The 17,707-nt window shown below is 52.2% G+C and overlaps 1 protein-coding gene across 6 annotated transcripts in view; it reads right to left on the reverse strand.

Moving 5' to 3' along the window:
• The window catches only part of TMEM181 (transmembrane protein 181), a 111,154-nt gene that overhangs the window by 66,034 nt on the left and 27,413 nt on the right, over nt 1–17,707 (reverse strand). The window contains exon 1 of one of the 6 annotated variants that reach the window (XM_050786733.1): nt 12,163–12,308. The exons of 1 other annotated variant lie outside the window; for it this stretch is intronic. In XM_050786733.1, the coding sequence (XP_050642690.1) occupies nt 12,163–12,170 (8 nt within the window). In that variant the 5' untranslated portion in view covers nt 12,171–12,308. Of the gene's footprint in view, nt 1–156; nt 725–7,165; nt 7,484–12,162; nt 12,309–17,707 lie in introns of those variants that run through there. 4 more of the 6 variants (XM_050786732.1, XM_050786734.1, XM_050786731.1 and 1 more) reach the window with 4 other exon arrangements.

The following is a 17,707-nucleotide window of genomic DNA, read 5'->3' on the forward strand; positions in this document are numbered from 1 at the left end:
GTGAGGCTTTGGGAACACTCGGTCTCTGTCGCAAGGCACAGCTCTGCTTCTCTGAGCAGCATGGGACGCATGAGCATGAATGTGTCCCAATCAAACCACCGACAAAAGGGGTACGGCCATCCCCCGCCTTGTGCCCTGAGGAGGAGACCCACAGACCAGACGGACACGTGGTGCTGTCTGTTTCGCTCTGTCTTCTGTGTTCTCTGTCGTCCTCGCATGTTCTGGTCCTAGGAGTAAGGCCAGCAGGAAGGACCCTGGGCACCTCACCTTGGGAACAGGCAGCTGCACACCCACCCGGGGAGGCAGACACAGGCTCAGCCCGGCCCTGCAGGAAGGTTACTGGCTTCACGGTCCAAAGCTCACATGGGCCTGCGTGCCCACACCCCCGCAGCACATGCCTGAGACTGCGGCTGCAGAATAGGCAGTCACTGCCAGGCCCGCCTCAGGGCCAGGGTGAGGCCGTGAGTCAACACCTCTGGGACGTGGCTCTGATAAGGCTGGGCCCGCTGGCCCCAGCAGGGCCTGCGTGGCCACCTGGGCAGTGAGCACACAGACCAAGGTCACTTGAGTGAAGAAATAAAATATAGGTGCCTCCACGGCTGCCCCAGGACTCGGTGAAAACACTCACCCACGAACGTGAGACGAGAGCTGGGGAAGGAGGCAGCCCGGCCCCAACTCAGCTCTGGGGCTTGACAGATCCTCAGAGGCCCAGGAGCCATAGAAATGACCTCAGGGAGCAAACTCAACACCTTCAATTCACAGATGGGGAAACTGAGGTCTGGAGACAGTGCACGTGCCCAAGATGCCGCAGCCCTGCCCTCTGCACCCACACTCCGCAGAGGTGGCTCTGGGATGGCGCTGCCAGCTCCAACCTACACCACCCTCCTCTGGGCAAGCCCTGCAGTGTGAAGCCTGGACCGGAAAGAAGTGTCTCCTCTGACCTTCCGCAATTAACCAGGTGTTAAGTCTATTCCTTAGTGTAAGCATGGTGTGTTTAATATGTTATTGCTTTAACATTGCAGAGGGCCGGGCGCAGTGGCTTACGCCTGTAATCCCAGCACTTTGGGAGGCCGAGGTGGGTGGATCATGAGGTCAGGAGATTGAGACCATCCTGGCCAACACAATGAAACCCTGTCTCTACTAAAAGTACAAAAATTAGCGGCCAGTGGCTCAGACCTGTAATCCCAGCACTTTGGGAGGCTGAGGCGGGCGGCTCATGAGGTCAGGAAATCGAGACCATCCTGCTAACATGGTGAAACCCCGTCTCTACTAAAAAACACAAAGTTAGACAGGCGTGGTGGCGGGCCCCCTGTAGTCCCAGCTACTCAGGAGGCTGAAGCAGGAGAATGGTGTGAACCCAGGAAGCGGAGCTTCCAAGATGAGCCAAGATGGCGCCACTGCACTTCAGCCTGGGCGACAGAGCGAGACTGTCTCAAAAAAAAAAAAAAACCAAAACAAAACAAAACAAAAAAACAAATTAGCTGGGCGTGGTGGCACGTGCCTATAATCTCAGCTACTCAGGAAGCTGACGCAGGAGAATCGCCTGAACCAGGGGGTTGGAGGTTGCAGTGAGCGGAGATCGCACCACTGCACTCCAGCCAGGCGACAGAGCGAGACTCCATCTCAAAAACAAACAAACAAAAATTGCAGAATGGAAGATTCCTAGACAGCTGCTCAGGGCCTTTTCAGTTAAAAAAAAAAAAAAAAAAAAAAAAAAAAGACACAAAGCTAAATGGACTAGATGGTGGGGAAATGCAAATAAAGCCTGTAGTTCAGTTAACAGTATGGCACCAAGGTCAATGTCTTCGTTTTGATAAACGCGCCAGGTTACGTGAAGTGCTCCCTGAGGGGAAGACGCAGGGCTTGCCCAGAGGAGTTGGTGTAGGTTGGAGCTGTTCCAGAGCCACCTCTGCGGAGTGCAGGTGCACAGGGCAGGGCTGCAGCATCTTGGGCACGTGCACTGTCTCCAGACCTCAGTTTCCCCACCTGTGAATTGAAGAAGAGTGTATGGAAACGCTCTGCTATCTCTGACCCTCTGCTGTACTGCTCAAGTGGCTTTTCAACAATGACACTGCTATTTCTGAGTTCCTCCACTGCACCATTCTCAGGGTGACAGTCCCAAGACTAAGGAGCTCCGGGAACTCCCCAAGCAGAGGCTGAAAGCACAAGAGAAATTACTTGGAACCAGAGAAAACCAGAATAACTATATTTTAAATCTTGATTTCAAAAACACACTATTGACCCCCTACTAGCACAGTTATTTAGCAAATGGGAAGCAACGTTGCAAAAAGAGGCCTTAAGAAAGGGCATGAGAGGCTGGGTGCAGGGGCTCACGCCTGCAATCCCAGAAAGGGCATGGGAGGCCGAGGCAGGCAGATCACTTGAGGTCAGGAGTTCGAGATCAGCCTGGACAACATGGTGAAACCCCATCTCTACTAAAAATACAAAAATTAGCCAGGTGTGGTGATACATGCCTATAATCCCAGCTACTTGGGAGGCTGAAGCAGGAGAATCACTTGAACCTGGGAGGTGGAGGTTGCAGTGAGCCTAGATCATGCCACTGTACTCTAACCTGGACAACACAGAAAGACCCCGTCTCAATTTTTTTTAAAAAAAGAAAAAGGGCATGGGGGTACAACCCACCCCAGGCACCTGCCAGTCTCTCTCAGAAGGCTCAATAAAATCCATCGTCTCCCCTTCCTGAAAACTTCTACTTAAGTCCAACTTATTACAAATTTCCCCGGTTTAGCAATCAAGTCGTCCAACTCAAAGGAAAAAAGACACAGAGGAAACAACATAATCCGTCTTCTTGAGCAAGTGTAAGCTGGATATAACCGCCTGTGCTGCACCAAGCTCATGGGTGAGAGGGTGGGCACCAGGCCCTGGCTTCCGCCGTCTTCATTTTCCTGTCAAGCAGGCATCCTCGCTGGAGGGCCTAGGGTCCTGCGACCCTCTGCAGCCTGCAGGGCTATCGTGGGCCGAGGCAGCACCAGGACAGGATGATTCTACGTAACGATCGATGCCTTCCCCTCCACAGTCCGCTCTCAACTTCCAATCTAAAAGTTCTGAACCAGCCCAGCACGGCTCATGCCTGTAGTTCCAGCAACTCTGGAGGCTGAGCGGGGAGGATCGTTTGAGCTCAGAAGTTTGAAGCTACAGTGAGCTAAGACTGCACCAATGCACTCGGCCTGGGCAACAGGGTGAGACCCTGTCACTAAAAAATTAAAATAAAAAAGATTTGAGTCAAAAAAACAGAGACTTCTGAAGCCTCAGAAACAAGACTCCGTTTCAGATCAATCGTAGCTCCAAAACTGTGGCTCATTAGCAAAACAACAAAACACTGAGAAGTCAAGGTAAAGATGGGGGAGGAGGGGTGTCTTTGCCAGAACTAACCTAGCCCCCTGCTGTGAGACCAGCTCAGGGACCACAACGGCTGGAGTCCCCAGCCACTTCAGAACATGGCTCCTGTTCTGCACCAGAAACCCACTGGCAGCTCTACCTCCTGCAGAAATGCTCACAGGTCTCTAACATGAAGCCAGCCTAGACCAGCGACCGAGTAAGTCTCAGTGTCCGAGAGCTCACAGCCCTCTCTGATCAGTCCCCCAAGGGAGGATATTTCTAAACACCAGAGGCAAGGCTGTGATGCAGAAAATATACCCTGACCCGAGGCCTTCCCTCTGCTCATCTCAATTCTGTTGTCCCCGTGCGCTTCCTGAAACCTCCAGCCCTAGACTCCGGCCACCCCTCACATCAGTCCTCCAACACCAGCTCATCTGCTGCTTCTCTCTCCGTCCTTCCTGCCTTCGGGAGCCATCCTCCCTGCCCACCCTACCCCCTCTGAAACAGGTCGGCCAACACATTTTCACCTAGAAGCCCTACAGTACTTTAAGGTCAAAAGGTTTCAAACTGAGTGAAAAACCAAAATAACGTAACTGAAAAGTCCGCTTCCACTGCCCACTTCCTGCCTCCACCCTTTCTCCATTCTCGTACCCTGAAACCTGGCACCAACTCAGATGCCCCTCTCTCGCTCCTCCCATACCTTCAGCCAGCCAGGAAGAGCTGAGTCCTTGTTCCCCAGCTCCTCTTCATCCCCAGCATGCTAATCCCACTGTCCAGGCCCCAAAAACTCCTGCCAGCTGCTGCCATCACCCCCAAACGCGCCTTCCTTTGTGCCATTACGGCACTGTAACAGCCTTGCCCTGCTCAGGAAACGGTGCCCCACAGCCAACTCGATCAAGTTCAGACAGGCCTTTCAAAGTCCCCGAGATCCTTCCCCACAATCCCTCTCCAGCCTTCCTACCACCCTGCACGTATCCTATGTGAATTACGCGCTCCCTCCGTCATCACAACCCCGAGGTAGGTACTATTGCAACCCCTTTCAAATGAGAAAGCTCAGACTTAGGAAGGTTCTGTTACTTGCCCTAGATCACGAAGCTGCTAAGTACAACACTGGAAGCTCCCTGACCCCATCACCTCCCTCACCATCGTCGTCTTGGAACACACTGCTCTCTGTCCCCTCACCTTCTCTACTCTCACTCCCTTGGTAATCTCATCCTGTCTCAGGCTTGCGAGAGGACGCAGGTGTGAACTATGGCCTGCTCTAAACCTCAGCCCAGTCCTCTTTCCTCAACTCCAGACCCCCACTCAACCACCTGGCATGCCCGTTTGGCTATCAAGCAGGTACCTCACACATGACCTGCCTCACACCAAACCCCTGATCCTGTGCCTGTGGCCTCACCCATCTCAGGACACAACTCCTCCAACCCTCCAGGTACACAAGCCAGGAGACCGGGAAGAATCCATTCAGATTCATCTCAGATACTTTACTAAATCCAAAGTTTTCCACCAATACACACACCACAGAAATAAAAAACAATTTAAAAGGAAACTGTACATACAAAGTCACACAGGCATAGAAAACCTGTCTTGAGGTGCCGGGAACTGTCCTTTCAGAATGCAAGACAGTCAACAGTCATCCCTGCCATGGAGCACTGCACATCCTGCTGCCACTGACAGGTCACTCCACCCCTGCCCCCACCATGAGGCTCTGCGGGAGAAAGCAACCGTCCACTCGCCCGCAGGACACGGTGCACCAGTTTTCAGGATTTCATTACAGGGGCTCCACTGCGCATCCACCCCCACGCCCTCCCTGCACCTGCAGCTCCCCTCCCACCCCCAGAGGCCAGCACTGCGCCTTAGGTATGGTGCAGGCCCAGTAACTTTCGACACCTCTCATTTTTACTAACTCACTCTTCCCCTGTTTTTTTTCTATTTTCCTCCATGTTCTATTTTCCCTGCAATGGTAAATGGTAAGTGAACCACTGATTTACAACGCTGAACTTCCTCCCCCCAGCGTTGTCTCTTCCTGCTGTCTGTGTCTCTGGCTTTGGCCCTCTGCCTCTGTAGTTGGGGCACAGCAGCTCCTGGTGGCCCCATCCAGAAAGCCTTCTCCCTGGGACCTGGTCCTCAAGGCCACAAGGCTTGCTCAAGCCCAGCCAGCTGTAAAGCCATGACCCCATTAGATGCACTGAGCGCCTTAGGACCACGGCACCAACACAATTTTGCCCAGTAAATGCCTGCCCCTCCCAGAGGCCTCATGTGGTTTCAGAAAGCAGGGGCAGGAGGGCACAGCAGGGGAGGCGAGCACTCCCCAAGCACTCAGCCACCCTGGGACCGCTGCACAGAACCACAAAACAGATGCAATCCGGGTGAGCAGAGGACGTGAGAACACCTCAAGTTGCTGTCCTGCAGTGACAGGGACAGAGACGGGAGGGAAGCCAGCACCAGCATTCCCACCTCTACAGAACCCAGCAACACCAGCACCCACAGCAGGGGCCCAAGGGGTGTGAGAGACGCCTTCATCTCGGTCTCCACAAGCCACCACAATGGTAGGCGGGTAAGACTGAGAACTCTTGATACTACACATCCTGCTACTTGTTCAACTGATGCTGGGATCTCCCACTCAAGAACTGACAAATTAGGATCTGAGCAGTAGTCAGGGACTTTAAATCTCCCAGCCCATTCTCACACTGTCGTTTTTATTTTTCCAATCTGTATAAAAATAATCTCTTTCTCCTTTGACCCAAAAAGCCAGCCTGTTGCCTGACAGCCTGGCTCCCCACTTCCTGACCACAGGACAGCGGGCAAGTAAACAGCTCCCCAGACCCTCACTGTCCTCATCTGCAAAATGGAGAGAGGCAGAAGATTCATCCCACAGAGTTGCTGGCAGGTACGAGTGGACTCATAAACATGGTGCTCACAACAGTGTGACAAGAACTCTGCCAGGCAATTAGAAACGATGGCTGTGCTTTTTATCCTCTACTTTTTCTGTGTGAAAGCATTTTGGATTTCGTCCCACTGTGTGAAGTCTCCCCTCCAGCTGGTTGCAGCAGAGGTGAGAGAAAGCATTTCCTGAGCACCTATCTGGGACCAGGCTGGGAGCTTCGCTGTGAGACAGGCACATCAGCTCATTTTACAAGTAGGGAAACACAGGCTGGGGTGCGAGGATACAAGCCCACTGAGGCCCCAGGCAGCAGGGTGTGGAGGTGGAACTGGAACCCACAAACGCACATCCAGCATGTGAAAGTCGGGGCGGAAAGAAGGCCCACCACTCCCTCACATGCACTCTTTGACCCCTCACTAAAATCTTTCCTTTTCAAGTAATCTACCAGTTAATGGGTTTTGAAAAGAAACTTCTCAAAGGGAGCAGAACAGGAACTCTAAAATTTCAATCAGCCAACTTGGGTATAAGTCATTTCTCTAGCTACTCAAGAGTTAAGCACAAGCCAGGCACCGTGGCTCATGCCTGTAATCCCAGCACTTTGGGAAGGCGAGGTACGTGCATCACCTGAGGTCAGGAGTTCAAGACCAGCCTGGCCAACATGTTGAAACCGTGTCCTTACTAAAAATACAAAAATTAGCTAGGTGTGGTGAAGCACACCTGTAGTTCCAGCTTTTTTGGAGGCTGAGGCAGGAGAATCGCTTGAACTTGGGAGGGATAGGTCGCAGTGAGCTGAGATCGCACCATTGCACTCCAGCCTGAGCAACAGAGCAAGAACCTATCTCAAAAAAAAAAAAAAAAATAAAGTAGGCTTCAAAAAAGCTATTATGTGAACATTCAAGGCCTAACCACCCCAAAACACAATTTAATAAACAATGTCCTCACCTACCCAAAGAGCAGTGAGTTCATGTGTATCCTTTCCAGACTGCAAGCCCAGTGACACATGCAGGAACGTGTTGGTCAGGTCAGCAAACACCCTGCCCAGGCCACAGGAAGCAAGGAAGTAAGTCAAACATTCACTGGTCAGTGAATCCCATCTCAGCACAAGCAGCACTGGCCCTAGCAGGAGGCTCCAGGCAGTGCGGCCTGGTGGTTATGAACCTGGGATGGGAGCCAGCTGCCTGGACCCATCCACTGCAGGGTAACCTGGGGCAGTTACTCTACCTCTCAAGAACCCCAGTTCCCCGCCAAGCATGGTGGCTTACGCCTATAATCCCAGCACTTTGGGAGGCTGAGGCAGGTACATCACCTGAGGTCAGGAGTTCGAGACCAGCCTGGCCAACATGGCGAAACCCAGTCTCTATTAAAAATACAAAAATTAGCTGGGCGTGGTGGTATGCCCGGAATTGGTGGGTTCTTGGTCTCGCTGACTTCAGGAACGAAGCCACAGACCCTCAAAGTGAGTGGTACAGTTCTTAAAGATGGTGTGTCCGGAGTTTGTTCCTTGAGACGTTCAGATGTGTTTGGAGCTTCTTCCTTCTGGTGGGTTCGTGGTCTCGCTATCAGGAGTGAAGCTGCAGACCTTCGTGGTGACTGTTACGGCTCTTAAAGGCAGCGCGTCTGGAGTTGTTCATTCTTCAGGTGGGTTTGTGATCTCACTGGCTTCAGGAGTGAAGCTGCAGACCTTCACGGTGAGTGTCACAGCTCATAAAGGCAGCAGCAAGATTTATTGCAAAAAGCCAAAGAACAAAGCTTCCACAGCACGGAACAGGATCCCAACTGATTGCCGCTGATTAGCCCACGCAGCCTGCTTTTATTCCTTTATCTGACCCCACCTACATCCTGCTGATTGGTCCATTTTACAGAGAGCTGATTGGTCTACTTTACAGAGAGCTGATTGGTCCGTTTTGACAGAATGCTGATTGGTCCATTTTGACAGAGTGCTGATTGGTGCGTTTACAATCCTTGATCTAGATACCGAGTGCTAGACAGAAAAGTTCTCCAAGTCCCCACTAGGTTAGCTAGACACAGAGTTACCTAGATACAGAGTACCGATTGGTGTATTTAGAAACCTTGAGCTAGACACAGAGTACTGATTGGTGTATTTACAAACCCCGAGCTAGACATAGTGCTGATTGGTGTATTTATGATCCTCTAGCTAGACATAAAAGTCCTCCAAATCCCCACCAGATTAGCTAGATAGAGTGCTGATTGGTGCACATACAATCCTCTGGCTAGATATAAAAGTTCTCCAAGTCCCCATTCGGCTCAGGAGCCCAGCTGGCTTCACCTAGTGGATCCTGCACGGGGGCTGCAGGCAGAGCTGCCTGCCAGCTCTGAGTCACACCTGCACTCCTCAGCCCTTGGGCTATCGATGGGACTGGGTGCCACGGAGTAGCGTGCAGCGCCCGTTGGGGAGGCTCTGGCCTCGCGGGAGCCCACGGGGGCGGGGCTAGACACGGCAAGCTGCAGGTCACGAGCCCTGCCCCGCGGGAAGGCAGCTAAACCCTGCAAGATTTTGAGTGCAGCGACTGCGGGCTGGCACTGCTAGGGGACCTGGCGCAACCTCCGCAGCTGCTGGCCTGGGTGCTAAGCCCCTCACTGCCCTGGGCCCGCAGCACCAGCCGGCCGCTCCGCGTGCGGGGCCCACCGAGCCTGAGCCCATGCCCACTGGAACTCACACTGGTCGGCAAGCGACGCGCGCAGCCCCGGTTCCCGCCTGCACCTCTCCCTCCACACCTCCCCGCAAGCAGAGGGAGGCGGCTCTGGCCTCAGCCAGCCCAGAGAGGGGCTCCCACGGTGTCGTGGCTGGCTGAAGGGCTCCTCAAGCGCCGCTAGAGTGGACGCGGAGGCCGAGGAGGTGCCGAGAGCGCGGGCTGCTAGGATGTTGTCACCTCTCAGTGGCGCTTCCCTGTAATCCCAGCTACTCGTGAGGCTGAGGCAGGAGAATCGCTTGAACCCGGGAGGCGGAGGTTGCAGTGACCAAGATTGCACCACTGCACTCCAGCCTGGGTGACAGAGCAAGACTCCGTCTCAAAATACAAACAAAACACCCCCTTCCTGAAAATTCAGGAAACTTGGGAACCCACAGGCCTAACAATGCTGTGGCAATTAAATCCGTTACGACATGAAAACCCTTGCCAAGTAACCATTAACTATCAGCAGTTACTGAGAGGGGCAGAGTAGAGCAGTCAGGAATGTAGGCTCTAGAGCCAGGTGGCCCAGGGTTTGGGCTCAGATCTAAGGCCTTGACAAACTCACTTGTTTTCTTCATACCCCAGTTTCCTCATCTGCAAAATGGGGAAAAGAGAAACTTCCTCACGAAATGTGATTGTGAGGATTCTATGAAACAATGGATGTAAGGTGCTTACAACAGCACCTGCTACATGGTGAACATTCACAGTTATCTTTTACTATTTCTAGAGATCATTTTGGTCAAAACAAAAAAACCGTTCTAGGAGACAAAGTCCTAAATAATTAAATTGTTGCAGGAATAGGATACTGACCCAAGCCTGGTGTACCCTCAAAAGCACAGGGAGACTCGGGAGGCCCAGGACCCTGAAACCACAGCAGGGCTCCATGGTAATTTGTCTGTGCCATGCTTTGTTGCTGGCCGAAGGCAGCTCTAATTAATACACTTCTACACTGAAATGTCCCCAGGATGAAAGAAACACATAAAATACACGCTAAAAAATGGCTTCACATGCCAAGCAAGACACACACAGACAAAAAACAGCCTTATTTAAATTTGCAGAGAAATACTAAAGTAAGACCAAAGCAACATGTGAGCATGAGAAACTCTCGACTCCGTGCAGCCCTGTAGCTGAAACAAGAAGTCACATTAGTTAGCAAATGAGACACGCCCCACACCATCCTCAGACTCCTGGCATCTTTCCCGTCCCTAGCATCATCAGGGAAGGAATGGAGATTGGAGGAGAGTTCAAAGTAAAGCCGTAAGAACCGCTACCTCTTTTTGCTGATGGGTTTTGATGGCAACCTCTCCTACCTTTTTAAAGAGCAGGCTGGGCCGAATGAGTGAGGTCACAGGGCCAGGGTCTGCAGGGGGACGGTCCCCTACACACCGTAAGCAGAGTGCTGAAGCTGCCCCTGGCTCCTCCAAGCGGCTGTTCTCTCCCATTCTTGCCCTGGACTTCTCTTCCTTCTCACCTTTCTCACCTCTGGGCTCTCAGGCACACCAGCCAAGGACAGAGAGCACTCAGTCCCCTGAGTCCAGGATGCACTTCGGATTTTCAGGCTTGTTTTTTAGGAGGATTTTATCTGCTACCAAACTTTTCTCAGTTTCCAGGTAGGTGCCTGGAATGCTGGCCAATGGAGGTGGGCTGATTTCCAGATACCCACATCCCCCTCTTCCCTAACACTCTCAGTGATCCACAGAGCCTGAGGCACAAAGCGCTTACTGCTGCACAGAGGGAGGCGTCAAACTCGCACAAAATTCAAGCTGTGTTTTGCTTGTCCTCCTCGGGACCTTTCCTTAGTCAACTGCTTTCTTTGGCCTAGTTCCCTGTCCTGTAACAGCACAGGACCCTGGCAGAAGACCCAGATCCCTGTCCTGACCAAAGCCCTCACCACCTCACACTCCTGGTCTCTCTCCTACTGAAAAAGCACACCCAGCCCACCTATGCAGATCCAAGGGGCGGCGGTAAGAGACCTCCTATAACACGCAGTTGTCACTCTGCTACAAGGCCACAGTTCCACAACACACCGTTCCCTTGGTATTCCAAGCAGTGTTATTCACATAGGCCGCACAAGAATGCTGCCCTCTGGAGTTGTGCAGAGGCAGTACTACTAACCTACCTCCACTTGGCTTTTAAAATACTTAAAACATCCACATAGGTCTGATATTTAATGCCATTCCAGTTTCCCAAGAGGTGATAAAGCAACATACCAAAGTCAAAAACTTCTAAGGAAGCAGAGGAAAAACAGATGTCACAGGCACTTGCGTTAAGGCAACAAGCCTGGATGTTACTTCTCTGACCACGTCCAAAAGCAGAGAAATCAGCAGAGATCCAAACAAAACCCTTCTGCCTCAAAAACCGCACATAAGCCAGGAAGCGCGCCCAGGAACCTCGGAGGCTGCGTTCAGTGCAGGGAGCCGGCCCTGGAAGCCTCCTCTGCCAGGTGCGGCTGCACAGCTGAGCCACTCCTTCTCCCGGACTTCCTGCAACTCCACGCGGCGCTAACCCTCTGGTTAACTCCGTCTCCTTCTTTTCCAGATGCGCCCAGGGGAACACCCACGCGACTGTTGCATCAAAAGCAAGCTTTAGGGATGGCGTCCATAGGGCCCTCGACAGGTTTTTCCTCATTACAAACCCTGAACTTCAAAGAGGTAAAAAAAATAAGCCCAAAGTCAGCAGATCGTAAAACGCATAAAATTCATAAAACTCGGCACCCCGGGTCCAAAGGGGCTGTTGCGCCAGGCTCCCCGGTGCCCACGTCACCAAACGTCTCTGAGGGCCTCGCACCCGGCGCTGGGCGAGACCGCAGGGCAGCGCGGGGCCCTTTCGATACCGAGGGGACGACCGGGCGAGGCCTTTCGGGCAGGAGAGGCTGCCCGGGAGGCGACGGGGCTCCGAGCGGGCGGTCACCCTCCGCCGGGGAAGGGCCGCAGCGCCCCCGGTTCTCCCGGCCCCCCAGTGCACGCTCCCGCTCGCAGTCCTGTCCCGGAACCCCTACCGCATCCCGGTCTCTAACCGCGGCCGGGCAGGCAGGCCGGAGGGAGCACCGGCCCCGGTCTACTCTCGCCCCGCGCAAGGACCTCCACCCGACCCGCCCGCGAAGCCCCCCTCAGCGCCCCTCTAGCTGCTCCTCGCTCCACGTGGGAGCCAGGGACCCCGCGGCTGGACGCCGGGAGCCGGGGAGCCCCAACTCTGGCTGCAGTGTCCGGAGACCCAGCCAGCCCGCCCACTCGGCCTGGGACTCACGGCTCCATCTCGACGCCCCGAGCTCTCGGCCCCGGCCCGCGCGTCCCGAGCCTGCCGGGCGCCGCGCAGCAGCCTCGGCAGCCGCAGCCGGAGCCGGAGCGACAGCGGCCCCGAAGCTGCCGGCAGCTGAAAACTCATCAGAGCGCGACGCCGAGGTCACGTGCGCGGAAGGGACTCTCACGGCGGAAGGGGGCGCGCGGCGCGGAGCTGGGCGGGGTCGGGGGCGCGCGGAGCGGGGCGGGGGTCGGGGGTGCGGCGAGGGGGGTGGGCACGCGGCGAGGGGAGTGGCCCCGCTTCGTGACCCCCTGTGAGGGCGGAGCCCCACGGCCGGAAGCACCCAGGCTAGCCCTGAGCTGGGGCTCAAGACGGAATGAGTGAATGAATGACTTAATTTACTTCTTGTCCCTAAGGCAGGGAAACTGCTCATTCATTCACTCCTACTTCCGGAGTGTCGGGGCGTAAGCATGGGCCTCGGGAGTCCATGAATGCCCAGCAGTTGTCTGGAAAACGCTACGGATGTCTGCATTTTTCTAGGGAGAGGAGCTATAGCTGTATATTCATTCCCAAAGGGGCTCGTGACCCCCAAAAAGGTTAAAAGCCAGGGCAAACTTCTGCCACCCTGAATGATGACAGACCTTCCAGGCTCTTTCTGGTAGCTTCTCCCTCAAGCCGCTTCTAGACTGCAGCTACGCATAGGGTGAGAGCTTCCATCTCAGGCTCTGGCCCTGGGGAAGGATGCGCTGTGGATCCTGCATCCCATAGAGCTGGAAATGGACCTGAAAGTGCAAGCCCCACTCTGCCCGGCGCTGCAACAGGAGTGGGGATCCGGGGCTTCGACACAGTGTGAAGAGACCAGTGGACCAAAAGCACCTTTCTGATTTACCATCTTGGCTCACTGTTCTCCATTTCTGTAATCAAGAATGGATGAGAACCAAGGTTTAGATATTTCTGAGATTCTCTTTGGAGCATTACTCAAAATGTCCCGTGTTCCCCTGTGCTGTGGGTTTAAAGTCGGTCTGCATGAGTTAAATAAAGGACTCCCAGGCTTCCTTTGCAATGTATCCTCATTCATTCACTAAATTGTAAACAGGCTTACTACTGGCAGAAAGGTGTGGACATGAATAAAACAGTTCCTGCCCTCAGTGAAATTACAGGCAAAGAAAATTACCAACAGTAAGTTAGGTACCCTTAGCTCAGGGTGCTACAGTGAGGAAGGGTGCCTAACTCGCCTTGGGGGAGTGGAGAACATAGGGGAGAGAATGTGCAGAGTTGGGGCTGAATCTGGAGGGTGAGGTGGATATTAGGAAGAGCGGGGGGAAAAAAGGGGAGATACCAAGCAAAGCACAGTCTGAGCCAGGACACCAAGGAATAGTAACACAAAATTTCATTAGTGCTCTGAAACCTAAACCGCAACTCTTCAAGAAATAACAGATTATTTCTCAAGTTCTTTTCATACACACGCAGAGGGAAAGGGTTCTTCATAGCAGCAAGACCACAGAACACAAACTCGGTACCTGCCGGGACAGACTTAACAGAGACATGGGGCGCAGGAAGGGGTGAGTCGGAGGCAGTTCTATGAGCTACAGTAGGGGTCGCCAACCCCGGGGCCTGTTAGATTACAGACGTGAGCCACCGCACCCAGCCCAAACATGCATTTTCATGTGACACCTTCTGTTAAATGTTTAGGCCTGAGGATGCCTCCCTGCTTGAGTCCTTACATAAGGAGCTGCAGCCTGGCATAGTTAACATAAAAGAGAGGACACCCTAATTGAGGAGGATGCTTTTGTAACAAACAGCTGAGTCTCAGCCAATCACAGCCACTGAGCTTCTGTCATTCGGGTGGTTAGCTGATTCAAATAAGCTAGAACACAAAGCTGTAACCAATCAAGCCGTCTCTGAGCCTCAGTTCCACTTTCTGTCCATAAATGTTGTCCAACCACGTTGCAGTCCCGGAGTCCTTTGAACTTGTTGGTTCTGAGGGCTACCCAATTCTAGAATCACGAAGAAAAGCTATTTAGGATCTTTAAATTTGCTGTCATTTTGTCTTTCGACACTTCTGATTCTAAAATGTTGGAAACTAATTTGAAAAAATATCTTAAACCCTGGGAGGGACTAAACAAAGCACATTTGCTGGCCACATTTGCCTAGAGGCAGCCAGTATCTACCTCCAGCCCAGAGCGGCATGAGGTGACATGGAAATCCCTGCTCTGTGCCAGCTGCCTGGCCTCTCCTGAGGCATCTCCAGCAAGAGGAAACTCTCGCCACCCCAGGGACCACTGGCCCTCACTGTGCATCTGGCTCCGAACTACCTCCTGGCAACTCCTTCCTGTCAGATCCCACTGGATTTGCTGTCCAGTGTCACGCAGGTCAGCAAGAGGCCTCTCCCAACACTCCTTCAAGGATGTAAACAACCACGTGGCTCCTCTTCTCCCGTCATACTCGTTTTCTCATTTATTTATTCTTCAAACATTAATGGAGCACTCTGTGTGTGCCAGAAACAACTCTCAGCTCTGGAAACACAACATGAATAGACAGATGAGGTCCCTGTCCTTTTCTAGTCAAGAACAAACAATAACCTAAATAATTACTTAATTGGCCGGGCATGGTGGCTCACGCCTGTAATTCCAGCACTTTGGGAGGCTGAGGCGGGGATCACCTGAGCTCAGGAGTTCAAGACCATCTTGGCCAACATGGCGAAACCCGTCTCTACTAAAAATACAAAAATTAGCTGGGCATGGAGGCGGGTGCCTATAATCCCAGGTACTTGGGAGGCTGCAGCAGGATAATTGCTTAAATCCAGGAGGTGGAGACCGCAGTGAGCCGAGATCCGCCACTGCACTCCAGCCTGAGCAACACGGCAAGACTCTGTCTCAAATAAATAAATAGTTACTTAATTACAGCTGTGATAGAAAAGGAAATGAAAGGTGCTATGATCCATGTTATGAAAAGGGGAAAGGGACCCAAAATATTCTGGGCTCTAAGAAGCCTGCTCTGCTCTATCAGCCATTTCTCATATGACCTGTTTGTTTTTAAGACAGAGTCTCGCTCTGTCACCCAGGCTAGAATGCAATGGCGCAATCTCGGCTCACTGCAGCCTCTGCCTCCCACTCAAAAGATCCTCCGGCCTCAGTCTCCCGTGTAGCTAGGACTACAAGTGTGCACTACCACACCCAGCTAATTTTGTATTTTTTTGTAGAGACAAGGTTTCACTATGTTGTCCAGGCTGGTCTTGAACTCCTGGACTCAATCAATCTGCCCACATCAGCCTCCCAAAGTGCTGGAATTACAGGCATGAGCAACCATGCGTGGTCCATGACCTGTTTTTTTTTTGTTTTTTGTTTTTTAGAGACAGGGTCTCACACTGTCCCCCAAGCTGGAGTGCAGTGGCATGCTCATAACCGACTGTAACCTCAAACTCCTGAGCTCAAGCAGTCACCCCGCTTTAGCCTCTCAAGTAGCTGGGACTACAAGCACATGCCACCACGCCCAGCTAATTTATGTATTATATGTATATAAATTTTGTAAGATAGAGTCTCACTATGTTGCCCTGGTTGGCCTCAAACTCCTGGACTCAAGCAATCCTCTTGCCTCAGCCTCCTCCGTGGTTGGGATTACAGGCGTGAGCCACCAAGCCCGGCCTACGTGATGCATTTTCAGATCCCTCCATATTCACTTCCAGGGCCACTGCTCTGAGCATTCTTCTGCTGCACAAGTTTCCTCCTTAAGCTCAGAATGAGCTTCATTTCAGGTGAGGTCCGTAGAAGTCCAAGAATGAATTCATGTCTTGGCGGCTTCAGCCCACTCAGCCCGTTATTCCATTCTCATGACATATCCACAGCTCTCCATCTGAGATCATGCCATCTTTTCTTTTTTTTTTTTTTTTTTTTGAGACGGAGTCTCGCTCTGTCACCCAGGCTGGAGTGCAGTGGCGCGATCTCCGCTCACTGCAAGCTCCGCCTCCCAGGTTCACTTGATTCTCCTGCCTCAGCCTCCTGAGTAGCTGGGACTACAGGCACCCGCCACCACATCTGGCTAATTTCTTGTATTCTTAGTAGAGACGGGGTTTCACCGTGTTAGCCAGGACAGTCTCAATCTCCTGACCTCGTGATCCAGCCGCCTCGGCCTCCCAAAGTGCTGGGATTACAAGCGTGAGCCACCGCGCCTGGCCGGATCATGCCATCTTAAGAGAATAGCCAGTATTTGCTGAGCACATGCAAAGCTTGAGACCCTGGCATATGAGCTGGTCATTATCCTCATTTTACAGATAGAAAACTGAGGCCCGAGGGAGTGATTCTTCTCAGGGACTACTGGTAAGAACCCAGGTGTCCTGTCCCCAAGCCCATGCCCTTCGAGGGCCAGTGTCCCATGCAATGGTGAAGGCAACAGGGACATGGTGACCAGCAGAGGCTGGGCACAAACGGGCCACCGGGTATAGTCTCTCCAACCACAGTTATTCAGCCCACATTGATAAACTTTGCTTTTATTTAAAAGCCTTCTAAAGTCCAGATATACCATGTCCACAGCATTCTCCCAGTAATCTCACTTAATTGGGGAATTTGAGCCGTGTATGTGTGTGTGTATATGTGTGTGTGTGTGTGTATATGTGTGTGTGTGTGTATATATATACACATATATATATGTCTGAAACTCTACCTTATTCCAAAATGAATCTAAGACATCAGAAATTAGATTGGTCTGACATCACTTATTCTTAGAAAAATCCCTACTCACACCTAATATTCATTTCATTTTCTACGAGCCAAAAAACCATCCTTTTAAATAATTCCTTCCAGAATAGGACCAAAGTGAAGCCCACCAGTCCATAGTTAGCTGACTCCTACTCCTTGCTATTTTTCTTTTTTTCTTTTTTCTTTTTTTTTTTTTTTTGAGACGGAGTCTTGCTCTGTCACCCAGGCTGGAGTGGAGTGGCGCAATCTCGGCTCACTGCAAGCTCCGCCTCCCAGGTTCACGCCATTCTCCTACCTCAGCCTCCCGAGTAGCTGAGACTACAGGCGCCCAACAACGTGCCTAGCTAATTTTTTGTATTTTTAGTAGAGACGGGGTTTCACCGTGGTCTCGATCTCCTGACCTCATGATCTGCCCGCCTCGGCCTCCCAAAGTGCTGGGATTACAGGCGTGAGCCACCACACCCAGCCACTCCCTGCTATTTTTCAAAGTTGATAGCAACTCAAGAGTCTCATTTGCAAATTTCTCACAGTTCTAGAGGCTAGAAGTCCAAGATCAAGGTTCTGGCTAATGAGGTTTCTGGTGAAGGCTTTCTCCTGGCATGCAATGGCTTCTCACTGTGTGTTCAGTTCACACTTTCCTCAGTGTGTGTGTGCAGGGAAAGGGAGAGGGTGACAGAGTGTCTTCTTCTAAGGACACTAATCCTATCAGAAGAGGGCCCCACCTATACCTTCATTTAACCTTAATTACTTCCTTACTCCAAATACAGCTATACTGGGAGCAAGGGCTTCAACATATAAATCTCAGTCCATAACATCCATATATGGAAGATTTTGTAGAAAAAAAGGAAATTGATCTG

Source organism: Macaca thibetana, chromosome 4 (genome assembly GCF_024542745.1).
Source record: "Macaca thibetana thibetana isolate TM-01 chromosome 4, ASM2454274v1, whole genome shotgun sequence".
NCBI classification, from domain to species: Eukaryota; Metazoa; Chordata; class Mammalia; order Primates; family Cercopithecidae; genus Macaca; species Macaca thibetana.